General features: G+C 41.3%; 1 protein-coding gene across 1 annotated transcript in view; it reads left to right on the top strand.

Moving 5' to 3' along the window:
- LOC122119901 (vomeronasal type-2 receptor 116-like) overlaps nucleotides 1-21,409 on the top strand; it is a 68,551-nt gene that overhangs the window by 21,134 nt on the left and 26,008 nt on the right. Inside the window, exons 2-3 of the mRNA XM_042693959.1 lie at nucleotides 19,203-19,328; nucleotides 19,861-20,007. Of these exons, the coding sequence (XP_042549893.1) occupies nucleotides 19,203-19,328; nucleotides 19,861-20,007 (273 nt within the window). The remainder of the gene's footprint in view (nucleotides 1-19,202; nucleotides 19,329-19,860; nucleotides 20,008-21,409) is intronic.

The raw sequence follows: 21,409 nt of genomic DNA on the forward strand, positions 1-21,409 counted from the left end.
ATCGCCAGGAACAGAGAAACCTACCAGCCAGGAGTCTCCAGGAGGATCCCACCCCACCCATCACTCTCCACCGGAGCGGAGAGGCTCCATCCCGCCAAAGCCGCCCGGCACCAGCAGGGCCACAAAGGGACCTGTCCGCAGACCACCCGCCCAATCGCAATCGCAACGACCCGGCGGGGGGCCGCCCAACCCAGCCCGCAACCACCCCAACTGAACTCGGACTGCAACAACAACTGACGGACTGCAACAACAACTGACGACCTACAGGGTGAGTACCCATCAGGGGACAGGGAATCCATCAAGGGAGACCAGAGCTGGAGGGAATCCCCAGACCCTGACCTAGACTCCCTACCCCAACACCCGGACCACAGGACCCACTAAAACTGGGAACTGTTCGAGAGCTCCACCAGCCGGTGGAGCACACTCTGCTGGCCAGGCCAGAGCAAGAGCACCCCTGGAAGGGAGCTTAAATGCTCAAGCCAGGAACAGTGCCCCTGGGTCAAGACTACCAACAGTAGAAGAAATTTGAACTGTGTCCTCCAGGCTGCATAACCAAGGTGGTATACACATTAGCACAGGCCTAACGAGCGCGCTCCAGGCTGGGGCCGGAACCAGGCCAGGGGACCGGCGCCTGAACAAAGCAAAAAGGGTCAGAAGTGGGGCTGTGGCTCAAATGGTAGGGTGCCAGCCCTGAGCTGAAGAGCTGAGGGACAGCACCCAAACCTAGAGTTCAAGCCCACAACCAGCCCAAAACAAACAAACAAAAACACATCAGGAGCCCATAGCAGACTCCAGTATTTGGGAGAGTGCATCCAGAGCATCTGATCTTCCCAAGAGCACCCGCAGGAGCAAACACAAGCAGTCTAGGCTGCTCAACCCTTCCAAAGGCGGGAATTGCTACAGCAGAGAGCTGAGAATCCTAAGTGAATAGCAGCTGGAAATAGGCTCCCAACAGAATCCAGATCAGGCACAGACTCTCTCTACCAATACAGAATCAGCAACCAAGCAAAGACAGACACACCAAAACAAGATTGAAGAGCAGTCTCCTGAACCCCCATGCGAAAATCACAGAGAAAAATCACAAGGTTTACCACTACCCAGGACAGCAAGCTCACCTCAAAAGCCAGCAGCCACGCAGGGGAGAGCCCCAGTGGGAGCAAAGCAGGAATGGAAGACAAAAACTACATCCAAGGGTTGCTGGAGGCAATGACTCAAGAAATAAAGCGAGAAATGGATCAGAAATTGAAAGAGCACAAGGATGAACTATCAAAAGATATACAGGATATCAAACAAAAATTGGATGCAAAAATAGAAGCTGCACAAACCTCAGTAAGAAGTGAGATAAACGCCAAATTAGAGGTAATGCATACTGATCTCACCTCATTGAGAGGTGAGATCAGTACTCTGAGAACCAACATTGAATCCATAAAGGGATCCATTTCCACCATGCAAACCACAATAGAAGCCACGGTCAACAGAGTGAATGAAATGGAAGGTAGAGTGTCAAATACAGAAGACAGAATACACCAACTGGACCAAAAAGTGACAGATATGGAAAAATCACTCAAATTAAACCAAAGGGAAATTCAAGAGCAAGCAGATAATGCTAAAAAATTTAACCTTCGCATAATCGGAGTGGACGAAGGTGAGGAATTCCAGAGCAAGGGAATGCAACACCTATTTAACAAGATAGTCAATGAAAATTTTCCCCACCTCAAAAACGACCATCTTAACTACATCACAAAAGCTTATCGAACACCCAACAAGCAAGATCCCAGGAGAAACACTTCTAGGCACATAATAGTAACAATGATGGATCTGAATAATAAGGAAACAATCCTGCATGCAGCAAAAATGAAGAAGGAGCTATACTACAACGGGAAAAAAAATTAGAATCACTGCAGATCTCTCCACACAAACAATGAATGCAAGAAAAGCCTGGGAAAGCACCATACGAGCCCTGAGAGCCAATAACTGCCAACCCAGACTGATATACCCGGCAAAGCTAGCATTCACATTCGATGGAGAACTGAAAACTTTTAATAGCAAAGAAAAACTAAATGAATACATAAACATTAAGCCAGCATTACAAAGAATTCTAAGAGGGGGGACACAACCTGAAGAAAGCAACCAGGAACTGGGACCTGCCCCAAACAGGCATTACTCAAAGTCTAACTGAGCAAGCACAGGAGGAAAGGAAAGAAGAAAAACTTAGGAAAACGGAATGGCAGGGACAACAATACATCTCTCTATACTTTCTCTTAATATAAATGGGCTGAATTCGCCAATTAAAAGAAAACGAACTGAGGACTGGATCAGAAAACAAGACCCATCCATCTGTTGCCTTCAGGAGACCCACCTCTCAGCCAAACATACAAACAAACTCAGAGTGAAGGGGTGGAAAAGGATCTACCAATCAAATTCCCCCAATAAGAAAGCAGGTGTAGCTATCCTGATATCTGACAAAATAAACTTTTCATTAAAATCAGTACAGAAAGACAAGGACGGACACTACATATTAATAAAGGGAACAATCCAAGAGGAGGATATAACCATCATCAACTTATATGCCCCAAATATCGGTGCACCCAGATATGTTAAACAAATGCTCTCAAACTTACAGAATAAAATAGATCCCAATACGATAATACTAGGAGACTTTAACACGCCACTCTCACCAAAGGACAGGTCTACCAACCAGAGGATTGGCAAAGAAGCTACCGAATTAAGTGAGGCCATACTTCAAGCGGAATTAACTGACATCTACCGAGTATTTCACCCTAAAACAACACAGTACACATTCTTCTCAGCAGCTCATGGAACTTTCTCCAAAATAGACCATATCATAGTTCATTCAAGGAACTTAAGCAAATACAAAGGGATCGACATAATCCCCTGTATCCTATCTGACCACAGTGGAATCAAGCTAGCTCTCAATAACAAAGCATACCGCAGAAATTTCTCTAATACATGGAAATTGAACAGCACACTCCTTAACAAGGCCTGGGTAACAGAAGAGATCAGAGAAGAAATAAAGCATTTCCTAGAACTCAATGAAAATGAAAACACCTCACAAAGAAACTTGTGGGACACAGCAAAAGCAGTCCTGAGGGGCAAATTTATTGCCCTCAGTGCCCACATCAAGAGAATGGAGACAGACCAAGTAAATAATCTCATGTTGCAACTAAAACAGCTAGAAAAACAAGAAAAAATGGGACCTAAAGCTACTAGACGAAGCCAGATAACCAAATTGAGAGCAGAGATTAACCAATTAGAAAATCAGAAAACCATAACCAAAATAAACCAAACAAAAAGCTGGTTCTTTGAAAAAATAAACAAAATTGATGGCCCGTTGGCAAGATTAATTAAAAAAAGAAGAGAGGAAACCCATATTAATAGGATTAGGGATGCCACGGGAAACACCACAACACGTACCCAAGATATCCAAACAATTCTAACAGACTACTTTCAAAAGCTATACTCTCTAAAGGAAGAAAATCTGGCGGAAATGGATGCATTTTTAGAGAAATACAAGTTACCCAAACTGAGCAAAGAAGAAGTTAACCAATTAAATAAGCCAATATCCTATAATGAGATACAGGAAGCTATCAAAAGTCTTCCAACAAAAAAAAGCCCAGGACCAGATGGATTCACAGCAGAATTCTATAAGACCTTTAAAGAAGAACTAATACCCATACTCCTCAAGCTCTTCAGAGAAACAGAGAAGGAGGGAGCTATCCCAAACTCATTCTACGAAGCCAATATCACACTCATCCCCAAACCAGGCAAAGACCCAACCAAAAAGGAGAATTACAGGCCAATCTCCTTGATGAACACAGATGCAAAGATCCTTAACAAGATTCTAGCTAACAGAATCCAGAAACACATAAAAAAAATAATACACTATGATCAGGTAGGCTTCATCCCAGAGACACAGGGATGGTTTAACATACGTAAGTCAATAAATGTAATCCAGCATATCAACAGAGCCAAGGTCAAGAATCACATGATTATCGCCACAGATGCAGAAAAGGCCTTTGATAAAATTCAACATTCATTCATGCTAAAAGCTCTGGAGAAAATAGGAATAGAAGGAACATTTCTAAAAACAATAAAAGCCATTTATGACAGACCAATAGCCAATATTATACTTAATGGGGAAAAGCTACAACCAATCCTCCTAAAAACAGGAACAAGGCAAGGATGTCCACTGTCTCCACTCCTCTTCAACATAGTCCTAGAACCCTTAGCCAGGGCAATAAGGCAAGAAAAAGACATTAAAGGGATCCGCATAGGGAAAGAAGAAGTGAAACTATCCCTTTTTGCAGACGACATGATACTATACCTCCACGATCCCAAAAACTCCATCCCCAAACTTTTAGAAATCATAAGTCACTTCGGCAAAATAGCAGGATACAAAATAAACCCACAAAAATCAGTTGCCTTCCTATACACTGATAACGCACAGGAAGAGAGGGAAATAAAGGGAGCAACCCCATTCACAATAACCTCCCAAAAAATAAAATATTTAGGAATTAACCTAACCAAAGATGTAAAAGAACTATTTAATGAGAACTATAAAAAGTTAAAGAAAGAAATTGCAGAAGACACTAGGAAATGGAAAGACCTCCCATGCTCCTGGATAGGCCGACTTAATATAGTAAAGATGGTGATACTTCCAAAACTAATATACAAATTCAATGCAATTCCTATTAAAATCCCAATGACGTACATCACTGAAATACAGAAAACAGTCCAAAAATTTATATGGAACAACAAAAGACCTAGAATAGCCAAAACAATTCTAGGGGATAAAGACAATATGGGAGGGCTATCCATGCCGAACTTCAAACTCTACTACAGAGCTATAATCACAAAGACAGCATGGTACTGGCACAAAAACAGACCCGAAGACCAATGGAACAGAATAGAAGATCCAGATATAAATCCACAGGCCTACAGCCAGCTGATATTCGACAAAGGAGCCAAAGACATACAATGGAAGAAACACAGCCTCTTCAACCGCTGGTGCTGGGAAAACTGGGCAGCCACATGCAGAAAACTAAAAGTGGACCCCAGCCTATCACCATGCACCAACATCAACTCAAAATGGATTAAAGACCTTAACATTAAACCTGAATCTCTGAAACTACTGCAGGACAGAGTAGGAGAGACACTTGAACTAATAGGCACAGGAAGGAACTTCCTGAACAGAGTCCCAGGGTCACAACAAGTTGGAGAGAGACTCGACAAATGGGACTACCTTAAAATAAAAAGCTTCTGCACAGCTAAATCTATCGCAACTAAGCTAGAAAGACAGCCAACTAATTGGGAAAAAATATTTACCAGCAATATATCAGACAAGGGGTTAACATCCTGTATATACAGGGAACTCAAGAAACTAATCCCTCCCAAACCTAACCAATTACTAAATGGGCAAGGGAATTAAAGAGGGACTTCTCAAATGAAGAAATAAAAATGGCAAAGAAACACATGAGGAAATGTTCATCATCCCTGGTGGTGAAGGAAATGCAAATAAAGACAACCCTGAGATACCACCTTACCCCAGTCAGAATGTCCCACGTCCACAAATCAGCCAACGACAAATGCTGGAGGGGATGTGGAGAAAGAGGAACCCTATTACACTGCTGGTGGGAATGTACACTTATACAACCACTTTGGAAAGCAGTCTGGAGGGTCCTTAGAAAGCTAAAGATTGACCTCCCTTACGACCCAGTCATACCACTTCTAGGCATCTACCCTGAACAACAGGAACCAATATACAAGGACACGTGCACCTCCATGTTTATTGCAGCACTGTTCGCAATAGCTAGGATATGGAAACAACCTAGGTGCCCCACCACAGATGAATGGATCCAAAAATTGTGGTATCTATACACAATGGAATATTATGCAGCCATTAGAAATGACAAAATAATGGCATTTGCAGGGAAATGGATGGAGCTAGAAGGAATCATGTTGAGCGAGGTAAGCCAAGAACGAAGAGACAAACGGTACATGGTCTCCCTCATAAGTGGATGCTAAATCCAAAAGGTTAGGTGATACGACAAAACTAACAGGACTTAAGAAACAAAGAACTCCCGCTCATCTGGTTGAACCACTACTAAATATCCTCATGCTGCTGATCACAAATATGGTATATAACATGTGAACACTGTTATATATTACAGACTGTGGTAGACAATTTGCTCCAGGGAAGTTAGAATGAACTTGTGACTTTGAAATTATGTAATCATTTAATCACAATCAAAAAAAAAAAAAAAAAAAAAGAACCTCGGGGAAGGGAGGGAGAGAGGGGATGGTAGAGGGAAAACAATGGAGGGGGTAACAATGTTCAAGAGGAAGTGTACTCATAACCTCACTCATGTAACTGTAACCCTCTGTATAGTAGCTTTACAATATAAAAAAAAAAAAAAAAAAAAGAAAAAACGAACACAAAAAAAAAAAAGAAAGGAGAGCCTATGTGATAGAAGAGAGGGAAAAGGTTCATGCAATGAAGGGATGGGAAATATATACTGGTGAGGGAAGACCAAATCTTTACCCATTTTAATTGTGTCCTGACATTGCCCTTAAGGAATGACCTAATAGAGGAAACATTGATTTATCTCTGTCTCGCAGTTTTCAATCCATTGTGAACAGAGAAGCTCACCTCATTTTGGTCAGGATGTAGAAACAGACAAAGCCCATGTAGTGGTTTTTCTCCTCTTTTCCCTTTGGTCTCAAAGTACCTCCAGCCTGTGGACTGGTATCATCCATATCCAGACTAAAGGGTTTTTTTTCCTTCTTTTCTCATGCATATTTCTAGTTTTTAATTTTATTTTTGTTATTTATAAGCATTATTACAAAAGATGTTAATTTATAAATACAATGCATCTTGACCCATGTTACCCTTTTCATCTTTCTACCCCATTCCTTTCTATCCAACCTTTTTTTCTATACATATTTCCATGTATAGAATATTTTCAGTTAACAAATGTGAATTTATGATCCTGTAAATCTGCATGGTATATGAAAGACCCTTTTCTGATTACTCTCGTAAATATTGATGTAATATGGGTCAGTATGTATCTGAACCTGTTAACATATCATCAAATATATTCTGTCAATTCCCAAATTCTCATATCTCATATCTCATATTCTTTTTTGTACTTTTTTTAATTGTAAAAATGCTGTACAGAGGAGTTACAATTACATGAGCAAGGTAATGAGTACATTTCCTATTGAGTATTGTTGCCTTCTTGTAGAGCACATGGGCAGCAAAGACGGTGCTGAGAGGGAGTTGAGTGGGCAGAGCACAATTTACTGTAGAGCACATGGGCAGCAAAGATGGTGCTGAGAGGGAGTAGAGTGGGCAGAGTCCAATTTGTTTTATGTTCAGTGCATAACTAGCCCGTGGTAGCTTAGGTGCATGATAGAGTGTGACTTTGACAGTGATTGGTTCCTCTTCCTCCCCTGTCATGCCACCCACTCTTTTTTTGCTTTAAAGGGGCTGCTCTGTGTTAATAAATGAGAGTTTCTTCCTGCTTGAGTTGGCTCCCCGCTGCATCTGATTGTCTCCCAGGCTGAGGGAGGCTGGGGAACGGGTGAACAGCTGCACTTACCTTTCCTCAGACCCTGTCTGTCTTTCGTGAGATGGACGAAGACCCAACATCTGGTGCCCAACATGGAGCATGAAAGGAAAAGATACCAGCCAAAGCTAAGCAGTCTCTCAGGTAAGTGAAACTCTTAGTATGGGTAATGCTATCTCACAGAAGAAGGAGAAGGAGGCAATATTAGGCCTAGAAGGAGTACAGGAGGACTTGGGAAGTGAGAAGGAAAAGGAACAGGTCAAATTCCTCCAACAATGCATTGAAACATGCACAGTAGAAGTCAAAACGAGGGTGAAAGTTACTCCCTCTGACTCAGGTGATCCTGATGGTCCTAGGCCCCCTCCCTATTCCCCCAATAGGAGGGGAGGTACGGCACCCTATGAGACCTGCAAGAGGGACTTGCAAGACCCAGATCCGTACCAACCTTCCATGGAGGGGCCGAGGGCTGGGGAAGTAACCTACTCAGAGACCTACCCTGGAAGGGAAGGGCCACCCGAGAGCCCAGACCCTAGGCCACGAGATTCACTTCCCCAAGCGTATCCAGTCAATCTGGCACCAGGGGCTAACAGGCCCTTGGAATGGTATCCATGGGAAGCTAAGGATCTTAAAGAGCTTCGCAAGGAGGTGGCAAAGGATGGCCCAAACTCTCCTTGGGCCCAGACCCTATTACAGGACATTGCTTATCACCTGAGTCTCCCTAAGGACTGGCTAGATGTGGCCAAAGCCATCCTTACTAGTTCTCAGTTTATTAAATGGTGTGCTTTCCTTAAGGAAGAATGCAGAGTGCTAGCGGAGAATAACCGACAGGCTCAACCTGTGATACCTATTACTTATGCCATGTTAACAGGGACGGGGTAAGGGTACTCCACTCCGCAATACCTGGATGGTACCATGACCAGGTGAGGCAGGCAGGACTTACCACGTGGTACAAACTGGATGATGGGCCTACTGAGTCCCCCATAGCAGGAGTGAGACAAAAACCGGGTGAGCCTCTACCTGATTTTATAGACCGAGTGCAACAGAGCATTCACCACAAGCTTCCAGCAGGGGACCTCTGAGATCAGTTTGTAAAGCTGCTGGTCTGGGAAGGGATGAATGCAGACCACCGCATCGCCTGTGTGGGATTGAGAGAGAGTTCCCCGAGCAGATGAGTGGTGGCCTTGCAGGATGTGGGAATGCACCAGCACCAGTCCCAATCATGAGCTTTACGTTTACAGGCTCAGACATCTGCAATGACTTACTTTTACCCAGGCACTGGCAGCCCAGGGTCAAGGAACCCCAAGACCATCAAGGAGAGGGACTTGTTTTAAATGCGGGCAGGAGGGGCACTTTAAGAGGGACTGTTTACAACAATCCCCCACCAACCGGCCTGGGGGAGGGCAAACTGCCCCCTACACCCTGCCCCAGGTGCAGGAAGGGATACCATTGGAAAAAGTATTTTTTTTAACTTTCATAATTACAGAGAAGAACATAGGGGAACCAATCGGGTGCACCCCTAATCCTAAAGACCACTGCCCCCCCCCCAATACCTCCCATTAGGTGGAAGCCCAGAAGCCCAATCTGGGTGGAGCAGTGGCCATTAACCAAACTTAAACTTGTAGCCCTCTACCTTCTGGTGGAGGAACAGATAAACCTTGGGCATATAAACCCTTCTATAAATCCTTGGAACACACCCATATTTGTTACTCAAAAAGCCTCTGGGGCTTGGCTTATGCTCCATGACCTACCTAAGTTAAATGAAAGGATGGAGCTAGTAGGAATGCCCCTAAGAGGCATGCCCTGGACTCCTGCTATACCTTCAGAATATTTGCTTTTGTTTTTCTTGTGTCCTTGAAGCTCTTTATATAATTTGTATATCAATACCATATACTGAACATGTCCTCTCCAATTCTGTAAAAGTTTTCTATGCATTCTGTTGACTGGTTCCTTAACTGAGTAGATTTTTATTTTGAGGTAGTCATATATTTCTATTCTATACTTCCTGTACTTCTGAGGTTTTCATAAAAGTAATTACTTCACAACTTTAATGGGATGGAGCAATTCCTTTATGTTTGCTTATGGTAGTATCATAATTTCATGTCTTAAATGGGAGCATTTCATCCACTCTGGTTTGTTCTTGGTAGGATGCTGGCTTCAGTGTTCGGTAGATATCTAATTTCCATACTTCATTTCTTGAAAAAAAAGAAAAACATAGCGTCTTGTACATCTGATTGTTGCAATTGGTCCACCTGTATCCCTATTTAAACAATTTGTTTTTTCCCTTCCCCTCCACAAATTATACCAACATCAAATACAGTGAAAACAGGAGTTATACCGTGGGGGAGGGATATACAAAGCAACAAAAAAATCACGTTATAAATATGTTAGAAACAATAGCAAGAAAGAAAACATCATTTGTGTCCTTATTTTGGGGTTCATTTTGCCTAACATCATCTTATCTGACCTTTCCTGCTTGTCTCAGACATACATTAGCTATTGCAAATAAGGGAAACTATGTTTCTTTGGGCCTGGGTTACTTCACTTAATATAATTTTTTCCAAGTCTTTCCATTTCCTAGCAAATGGGGCAATGCCATTCTTTCTGATGGAGGCATAGAATTCCACTGTGTTTATACACCCCATTTTCTTGATCCATTTATCTGGATTGGTCCATATCTTAGCTATGGTAAATAATGTTGCAATAAACATAGTTGTGCTGTAGCTTTAGTATGGTCTTGTTTGTGATAATTCAGGTAAATGCTCAAAAGTGGGATTGCTGGGTCATAGGGGAGCTCTATGTGGAGACGCTATGTCAAAAAACAAACCACAACTTTGGCTGGGGTGGGGAGTGTAGTCATGGAGATGGGAGGGCACGGAGGGATGGTAGGGAAAAACAAAGGAGGAGGCAACAATGCTTGATAAGAAATGTACTCATTACCTTGCTCATGTAATTGCAATCTTTCTGTACAACATTTTCACAATAAAAAACTGATTAAAAATAAATAAAGTGGAGTTCCGGGAAGATGGCAGAGGAGAAGCTGGAATCTGAACAAGCTCTCGCATAGAAAGCAGGTTTAGAGTTCCAGTGAACAGTCCTAAGCCAGAGAATCACACCAAGTGTGCCATCACAGGACAGAGAGTTAGACAAGAGAGGGGAAGCCAAGACAAGGAGACACATCTGAGCGCCTGCCAGCAGCCGCGGCGGCTGCGGTGGCAGGGTCTCGGCGGCGACCGCAGCCGCGGCCATACCTGAGCGCTCACACAGAGTCCGGGACGAAGGAGCCAGACGCAGCGGGTGAGAGGATTCTACTCAACACCAGCAAGAACCAACAAGGAGCGGACATCTTCATCCTGCAGTTTGCAGACCAGAGACGACCCAGGATCCAAGACTCGGCGTGAGTAGAAGCCCGACATCCTCACTCCTTCTCCGGGAGCAGAGGAGGGAAGGCCATCCCTCCCCCCCAGCACCGGTGATCTCCATCTTGGATACCGACAAAGCTCGGAGGAGCTGCTAGCTCCAACTCAGGCCTTGGAATAAAACGAGTCATATAACAGGTCACAAGAACTTAACGGCAAAGTGACCTGCCAGACTCAGCTCCATCCAGGGAAAAGTCACCCAGCTCAGGCACCAGCCATTGGAGTGGCTTTCCTCACTGGGTAACCAGAGCCAGAGGCTGCCCCTCCCTCTAGCAGCCTCCACAATCAATTGAAAAACAGAAACCCTGAGAATGGCTCCAGGGTGGGCTCTGTGAATTTTTCACAAAATAGCCCCAGGGAAAAGCTACTGTTTGTTGAAAGGCCTCAACTCTACCAGAACCTAGCCTCATCACCCCTCTTTTGTGATTCTCAAAGCAGATCACCCTCCCATTAAACTAACCTGGGAGGGGGATCTCAAAATCTTGGGTAAAGCAGAGCATTTTTCTGCCTGTTTGAACAAACTGACTTAAGAAACCAATCAAGCCACAGGACCTCAAGCTGACCAGAGACTCCAAAAAGAGGCTGGGTACAGACAAAAGGGAGATACAGGATTCTTCCCACCCCTCCCAAAAAAATCAAAAAAAAAAAAATCAAAGAACTTTTTTTTCTTTTCTTTTTTCTTTTTTTATTTTTTTTTTTTGGTACCTTATATATATAAAAATTTTTTTCCTTTTCTAAAACTTTTATTAATCTTTAATTTTTGCCTTTTTTGAAAAAATAATTGTTTTCCAGTAACTTTTTTTTCCCTCTTATAATTTTTATTTTAGGAATACGTGAATGTACGTTTTCCTTTCTTTTCTTGTCTTCTCTCTCTTTTTCTTTCTTTCTTAATTATCTTTTTGTTTTTTGTCTAGCTCTACTGAACTTCTGATCTTTTTTTTTTCTCCTTTTCTTATCCTTTTCACCTTTTCCTTTCTTTTGTTCTTCTGTATGTGACTTAACTCTTGTCCTGCACATCCTCAGATAAACCCATAGTTAACTAGTAGACCCTATCCCACATTGTGTACACACTTAATACACAAATTTATTACTCAATCCAAAACCTCTGAGACTTAAATTCTTAATAGCAGTACTACCTCTTTATACCTATATAATATTTTAAGCATTTTTTAAGTTTTTCACATCTCCTCTATCTCCCTCCTGTTTTCTCATTATATTCACATTCCTCCCTAAATAGATGGTCTTCCAATCTCCATAACTATATTAATTTTTACGTTTCTAATTTTTTTTCTGGTCTCTTTTCATTTCCCTTTCCCTTTCTTCTTTTTCTCACCCTCTCTACTTGCATCCTACCCAACCTATTTCCTGCATTGAGATTAGGATATAGTTAACTCTCCCTGTGCCTCCCCACACGAATCTATTCCTAATTTTTACCCACATCTCTCCCTAACCCTAAAAATTTCTGGTTTTCCAAATTCTTCTCTGCGGTTCGAAGCCCATTAACATATAGTTGTTTGATGTTGAATAGATGTATCTGTTGAACTAGATTGTATCTGTAGACTATTGACTGTATAAATGCAAACGTTGGTTGATGGTTGCCTTAAGATAGTGTTCTAGCACAAAACTGGTGCTATTTTCATCTCAAATGGGCAGAGTAAGCCGGAAAAACACAAGAAAAATGGCAAATCCGGGTATCTCAATTCCCAATCTTGATAATCAGGGGTCAGATCAGATAATGAACAATCCAGAGGAGAGTTCCCAAATAGCTCTACAAACACTGGTGGCAAACATTATAAATGAGAAGTTTGACAACTTACAAAGGACTCTGTATGAGCGTGATAGGAAGAGAGAGGAGGCATCCCAAAAGTTTATACAGGAATATCATAAGCATGAGGATGCTACTCAAAAACTGATACAGGATTTGCGTGAACAACTTGAGAATACTCAAAGAGAAAGGGAGGAATGGCGTGAGCACGCTGAGAACACTCAAAGAGAACTGCAGGAATCCCACGAACGGGAGGAAAGAGAACTGCAGGAATCCCACAAATGGGAGGAAGCTAATCAAAGAGTAATTCAAGAATTGAGAGACCAGGTAGAGAACACACAAAGATCACTAAAGGCATTCATGGAATCCATTAACAAAGAGCTGAAGGAAGTCAGGGAGACCACAAAGGGAATGCTGAATGGAACCCAACAGAAGGAATGGGAGTCCAAAGAAACCATAACCAATCAACTAAGTGATTTGAGAACAAACACTGAACACCAAATTAAGGAAGTAAAGAAATTCATACAAGACCTAAAACAGAGCTTCAACAAAGAACTTGAAACCATCAAAGCTGACCTATTAGAAGGAAAAGAGATAAAAAACAAAGTAGAGAGTCTTGACAGCAGGTTAGACCATGCAGAAGATCGAATCTCAGGGATTGAAGACAGCCTAGATATTATAGAGAAAGAACATACAACCATCCAAGACAAGTCCAAGAAGTATGATAGATCTATCCAACACCTGGAAGACACCATCAGAAGGCCTAATCTAAGGATAATGGGTGTAGAGGAGCACCTAGAAACAGAAGTTAATGGTCTAGGAAATTTGTTTAACAGGATCCTAGCAGAGAACTTCCCAAACATACAAAACGATAGGCCTATTCAGATACAAGAAGCTTTTAGAACCCCAAATAGACCAGACCAGAATAGGACATCCCACCATCACATTATAATCCACACAGGGTCAACTCAGACCAAGGAAAAGATCCTTAAAGCTGTCAAGGAGAAAAGGGTAATCCCCTATAAAGGGAAACCAATTAGAATCACCTCAGATTTCTCAGCAGAGACAATCAAAGCAAGAAGAGCCTGGAATGATGTATGCCATGCCCTAAGAACAAACAACTATCAAAGAAGAATACTGTACCCAGCTAAACTCTCCTTCATAACTGAAGGCCAAATAAAAACCTTCCATAGCAAAGAAAAATTGAAACAATACATCTCCACCAAACCAGCCCTACAAAAGATTCTTAAAGATGTCCTACACATAGAAAACCTTGAACAAGACCGCAACAAAGGCCAAGAAACTGCACCCAAACTGAGAATCCAAGAACCATAGGAAGAACCCAGTTTTCGCAGCCCCCAAGAAGGTGGATAACATGGCAGGAACTCCCAAATACCTCTCAGTCCTATCTCTTAACGTTAATGGACTGAACTCTCCAATTAAGCGACATAGACTGTCTAGTTGGATTAAAAAACAAGACCCTTCTATCTGCTGCCTGCAGGAGTCACATCTTGCCCGTAAAAACAAACACATTTTCAATGTTAAAGGCTGGAAAAAAATCTACCAAGCAAATGGCCCCCATAAACAGGTGGGAGTTGCAATCCTAATATCAGATAAAATAGACTTCAAATTAAAATTCATGAGAAGAGATAAAGAAGGTCACTACATACTAATTAAAGGATCTCTCCTTCAGGAGGATATTACAATTCTAAATATCTATTCGCCAAACAATGGAGCACCCAAATTTATCAAACAAACACTACTTTCCCTCAAATACCATATAGATCCAAAGACATTAATTGTTGGGGATTTTAACACACCACTCTCCCCACTAGATAGATCAACTCGGCAAAAACTCAACAGAGAAACCGCAGATCTAAACAGCTGCATAGATCAACTAGACTTAACAGACATCTACCGAACATTTCACCCAGCAGCATCAGAATACACGTTTTTCTCAGCAGCACATGGAACGTTTTCTAAAATAGACCACATTTTAGGCCACAAAGCAAACTTGTCTAAATTCAGAAACATTGAAGTTATACCTTGCATTCTCTCTGACCACAAGGGAATAAAATTAGAACTCAACACCAAAAGCCACCAAAGAAAGTCCAGTATCACATGGAGGCTGAACAACACACTGCTGAATCAAGAGTGGGTCATGGAAGAGATTAGAAAGGAAATTCAAATGTTCATGCTATTCAACAAAAATGAACACACAAATTACCAGCTCCTCTGGGACACAGCAAAGGCAGTACTCAGAGGCAAGTTTATAGCTCTGAGCTCCTACATCAACAAATTGGAGAGATCTGAAACTAACAATTTAATGACACATCTAAACCTCCTTGAAAAAGAGCAGCAAGATAAACCCCAATCCAGTAGACGGAAAGAAATAATCAAAATTAAATCAGAATTAAATGAATTAGAATCCAAATAAACTATAGAAAGAATCAACAAAACAAAGAGTTGGTTCTTCGAAAAACTTAACAAAATTGACAGACCCTTAGCAAATCTTATCAGAAAAAGAAGAGAACACACCCAAATTAATAAACTCAGAGATGAGAATGGAAACATCACCACGGAAACAACCAAGATTCAGAACATTATAAGGGAATACTTCTCAAAACTTTATGCTAATAAGTTTGAGAACTTGACAGAAATGGACCTCTTCCTAGCAAATATTGACATGCCAAAACTAAACCAAGATGAGTTAAACCAGCTTAACAGGCCCATATCAAGCATTGAATTAGAAAAAGCAATAAGAGACCTCCCTGCTAAGAAAAGTCCAGCACCAGATGGTTTTACAGCGGAATTTTACAAGGCCTTCAAAGCAGAGCTCACACCAATACTCCTCCAACTCTTCAATGAAATTGAAAGAGAAAGCTCACTACCGAACACATTCTATGAAGCCATCATAACCCTCATCCCAAAACCAGGCAGGGACTCATCAAAGAAAGACAACTATAGACCCATTTCTTTGATGAACATTGATGCAAAACTTCTCAACAAAATTTTGGCCAATCGACTTCAACAATTCATCCAAAAAAATCATACACCGCAATCAAACAGGATTCATTTCAGGGATGCAAAGTTGGTTCAATATACGCAAATCAATTAATATTATTCATCACATCAGCAGGAGGAAGAATAAGAACCACATGGTTATCTCAATAGACGCAGAAAAAGCATTCGACAAGATCCAACACCCCTTTATGATGAAGGTTTTGGAAAAATTAGAAATCCATGGAACATTCCTCAATACAATAAAGGCTGTATATGACAAACCTACAGCCAGCATTATACTCAATGGTGAAAAACTAAAGCCATTTCCTCTTAACTCAGGAACAAGACAAGGATGTCCACTCTCTGCGCTTCTCTTCAATCTAGTATTAGAATGCCTAGCTACAGCAATAAGACAAGATGCAGACATAAAGGGGATCCAAATAGGGAAAGAAGAAATAAAACTCTCCCTCTTTGCAGATGACATGATCTTGTATTTAAAGAATCCCATAGACTCCACTCCCAAATTACTCAAGCTGATTCAAAACTTTGGCAAAGTAGCAGGTTATAAAATTAACCCCCAAAAATCAATGGCTTTTCTGTATGCCAACAATGAGAAAAGTGTGGCTGAAATTAGGAAAGCAACTCCATTTGTAATAGCCCCACAAAAAATAAAATACCTCGGAATTAACTTAACTAAAGAAGTGAAGGACCTCTATGATGAAAACTTTAAAATCTTGAAAAAGGAAATCAACACAGAACTTAAAAAATGGCAAAACCTCCCATCCTCCTGGATTGGAAAGATTAACATCGTGAAAATGGCAATACTTCCCAAGGCTATCTACAAATTCAACGCAATACCTATCAAAATTCCACCCTCATTCTTCAAGGAAATAGAAGAGGCAATCCAAAAATTCATATGGAACAATAAAAGACCCCGAATAGCAAAAACGCTCCTCAACGGAAAGAACACTGCTGGAGGAATATCAATACCAAATTTCAAACTCTACTATAAAGCCATAGTAATCAAAACAGCTTGGTATTGGCATAAGAACAGACCTCAGGACCAATGGAATAGAATTGAAAACCCAGAAATGAACCTACAGACCTATAGCCATCTAACCTTCGATAAGGGAGCTAAAACAATAGAATGGAAGAAAGACAGCCTCTTCAGTACATGGTACTGGCAAAACTGGTTAACTACATGTAGAAAACTAAACCTAGATCCTTATATATCACCCTGCACCAGAATCAACTCCAAATGGATCAAAGACCTTGAAGTCAAAGCAGACACTCTGAAAACATTACAGGATGGAATAGGAGAAACCCTGGGTCTCCTTGGCTCAGGCCGAAATTTTCTGAATAGAGACCCGGAAACACAACAAATCAAAGAAAGGTTGGACAAATGGGATTGTATAAGGTTGCAGAGCTTCTGCAGGGCAAATGACATAGCTAGCAAGATCAATAGAAAGCCCACGGACTAGGAGAAGATCTTTACTAGCCATACAACGGACAAGGGTCTCATATCTAAAATATACTTGGAATTCAAAAAATTAAACCACCCAACAACAAATCCTCAAAGAAACAACTGCCCAATAAGTAAGTGGGCGAAAGACTTAAAGAGAAGCTTCTCTGAAGAAGAAAGAAGGATGGCCAATAGACACATGAAGAAATGTTCAACATCCCTAGCCATAGAAGAAATGCAAATCAAAACAACATTGAGATATCACCTCACTCCAGTTAGAACGGCAAAAATCAAGAACTCTAACAACAACAGATGCTGGAGGGGATGTGGACAGAAAGGAACCTTACTTCATTGTTGGTGGGAATGTAAACTTGTTCAACCACTTTGGAAAGCAGTATGGAGGTTCCTCAAAAGACTTCACATAGAGCTCCCCTATGACCCAGCAATCCCACTTTTGGGCATTTACCCTAATGTTTACAAACAAGACCACACTAAAGCTACCAGCACAACTATGTTTATTGCAGTATTATTTACCATAGCTAAGATATGGAACCAACCCAGATGCCCCTCAGTAGATGAATGGATCAAGAAAATGTGGTATATATACACAATGGAATTCTATGCCTCCATCAGAAAGAATGACATTGCCCCATTTGTTAGGAAATGGAAAAACTTGGAAAAAATTATATTAAGTGAAGTAAGCCAGGCCCAAAGAAACGTAGGTCCCAAGGTTTCCCTTATTTGTAATATCTAGTATATGTATGAGTCAAGCGGAAAAGGTCAGATAATGTGATGTCAGGAAAATGAACCCTTAGATGTGTATTTTAATGTTTTTTTTCTTTCATGCATGTGTTTCTAACACATTTATAAGATTATCTCTTTGTTGCTTTGTATGTCCCTCCTCCACAGTATAACCCCTGCTTTCACTATATTTGATGTCAGTATAACTTGTGGAGGAGATGGGGAAAAACCAGTTGTTTAAGGATACAGGTGGACCTGTTGCAACAATGAGAAGTACAAGTTGTCATGTCCAAAACGAGCTTTACAACGTTGGTGCGGGGAGGGGGGGGGGGAAGGAGAAGGATTGGGATTGGGGGGGGTGGGGGGAGGCTGGGAAGGGATGTGAAGGATAAACAAAGGAGGAGGCTGCAATGCTTCGTAAGAAATGTACGCATTATCCTGCCCATGTAACTGTAACTCCTCTGTACAGTATGTTCACAAATAAAATTAAATTGAATTTAAAAAAATAAATAAATAAATAAAAAAGTAATAAAGTAATAATACCACAAAAAGAAAGAAAAAAGAAATAGAAAAAAGAAAAACAAACTGTTCTTTCTTCAATGTTTTTTCTTACCTTGTCAAAAATAATTAGTATGTGAATACTATACAGTTTTGTTTCAACTTTGTACAGTATTGTGAAGTCATAGTTCAATGCTGTTGATTTGGTCGCAATATATGTTGACTAGTATAAAATAGAGGCATGTCTTTTTTTGTCGGTCATGGACCTTGAACTCTGGGCCTGGGCACTCTCTCTGAGCTCTTAAGCTCAAGGCCAGTGCTGTACCACTTGAGCTACAGTGCCACTTCTGGTTTTCTGGTAGTTAATTGGAGATAAGTCTCATGGACTTTCCTTCCAGGGCTGGCTTTGAACAGTGATCCTCAGATCTCAGCCTCCTGAGTAGCTAGGATTATCGGTATAAGCCACTAGCACTTGGCTAGAGCTGGTTTTTATATGGATTTAGGTTTGTGAAAGACAGAAGGATTTCCACCATAATGACATGTTCTGAGAAAACTTGAAATAGAAAAGCACACTGTTTTGGCTCTATCAGTGCATCATGACAATGTCTTCATCCATGTTTCCATATTTAGTACAAATTACCTGTGTGAAAGTCAAAGTTCAGAATACAAATGTGCAACTCAAACTTAGCATCAACATGGAGTTACTAATGTGTCATTGCTGTTTTCAGCAGCACCATTGCTTCCCCAGGTGCATTTGTGGAGACTTCTGCATATGGAATAGTTATTGAAACCTTCCTGGATCACCTGGCAATGTTCTGTGACTGTTATGAATACTGGGTATGTGAAGCAACCCCGTGGGTGTGATACACTACTAACTTTGGTTGACTGACATCTTAATGGCCTGGACTTTTTCTGGTCATTTCACATGCAGCTGACGTGGCATCTTCCAATACCATCAAGTTACATCATCCTACATGGCTTTTGTGCAAAAACTGTCTTACACAGATGTGTCCCAGAGAACTTTATCCCTGGGGCCTCACAATCTGTGGTTTTAGATCAAATCATAGCACCTGGGGTGGAGAAGAGGGTCTGCAAATGTATTTTCCAACCTGTGTTTTTCTCCTGGATGCTGGGCCTCAGATGTAGAGCCCCAGGGCTGAGTTTTACACATTTCTCCTGGGCACTAGAGGTGGGTGTTATGAAAGTATGTGGGTTAGGGTGTCCATCACTTTCTATAAAGAACCATCTGCACATATACACACCAATTCAAGAAACTTATACATACTCCTCACACTGTGGGCTTCACTTCCAGCCAGAATTTCAGCTTGTTGCAGTGATGTTTCCTTTGACTTTTCTAATCCTTTTCCATCTTACCCATTTTGTCAGTTTCTTGGTTGGCACAAGCTGCATTTCTAGAATGAAAAAGAGAGCACATAAGGATGGAGACTTGATGATTGCTGGGTTTTTCCCTCTCTACACTTTGGGAGGAGAGCACAGCATCAGTGATACTTCAAAGCAAGAAGAGAATATGAGGTAAGTAACTCATCATTTGATTTCCATTCACTGTTTTGTTCTCAGAGTGGGCAGTGGCTGAGGAAACACATCATTGTTCTCTGTCTCTTTTACCCCTTCTTCCACAGCAATAGACACATCTGTTTTCTTCTCCTTCTTGTCATCTTTAGTTAGGTGTACAAAGAATTTTGATTTAATGAAGCAGTTCATAATACAATATATCTTGATCAATGTCACCCCTTTGAACACTCTCACAAACCCTCTCCTACCTACTGCTTCCCTACCTACCTCTTCCCTCACTCTTCTTAATTTTGTAAGATATACATCACAGTATTGACCAAATTGTCTCCTCTTCTCTTCATTTTTTCACCTCTTTTCTCTTACCCCACTATTTTGGAGTACCCAAGTTCTGGTGTTTTCTTTTGCTAAAATTGGACTTAGCCTCTCTAAGGAATTACATGACTTGAGTTCTCCTTGAATATTCATTTGCAGACACTCCTCTACTTTTGAGAGATTTTTCTGTTGCTAATAGGAGAGAACTGGTTTCCTTCCATGTAGCTTCTCCTTTCCAGGGCTGTGACCTCTCTACTTTTCTTAGCATCCTTCTATCTCTTCCATCCCAGCTGTCTTTGCAGCTGATGAAATGATGTTATTACTAACAATCTGAGTCAGTCTCATGAGTTCTGTACTTTGAAGCTGCAGACACCTTTCCTACCCCATAAACCAGTGGTCTGAGGAGTTTGTTTACTAAGTATGAAGTGACATCTATTTTGTTGACTTTAAAAAATATCTTACTGCCGGGTGCTGGTGGCTCATGCCTGTAATCCTAGCTACTCAGTGGGCTGAGATCTGAGGATCATGGTTCACAGCCAGCCCAGACAGGAAATTACATGAGACTCTTATCTCCAACCAGAAGTGGTGCTGTGTCTCAAGCAGTAGAGCACTAGCCTTGAGCTGAAGAGCTGAGAGACAGCGCCCAGGTCCAGAGTTCAAGTCCCATGACCGAAAAAAACATCTTACTGTAGGGATTAAGTCAGTATTTCAGACTAAGCTCTATTTTATTATATGTCTGGTTTATTGCATGGCCCAGAGCTGACAGGCATATCTGCCCTGGATTTGTTCTTCCTTATTGGTGCCTATACACATCCTGAGGTTCTGGTCTGCTAAACTGCTAAGTAGGAATTTCAAGGAATTATAGCATCTGATATGATTCCTATTGCAAGAGAAATGTCATCACCAGAGGAGTTTCCATATAACAATTTACGAATATAATATTTCTTTATCAATATGACCATTTTCATCATTTCACTCATTCTTACACCCGCTCCCTCAGTCTTCTTTTGTAAGACATACATTAAATTCTTGACCTCTATGAATTTCGTTCACCTGTTTTCAAGTACTGGCATGACAAGGGTAGCCTGAG

This window comes from Dipodomys spectabilis, unplaced genomic scaffold (assembly GCF_019054845.1).
Source record: "Dipodomys spectabilis isolate Male_0828 unplaced genomic scaffold, ASM1905484v1 ptg000173l, whole genome shotgun sequence".
Classification (NCBI taxonomy): Eukaryota; Metazoa; Chordata; class Mammalia; order Rodentia; family Heteromyidae; genus Dipodomys; species Dipodomys spectabilis.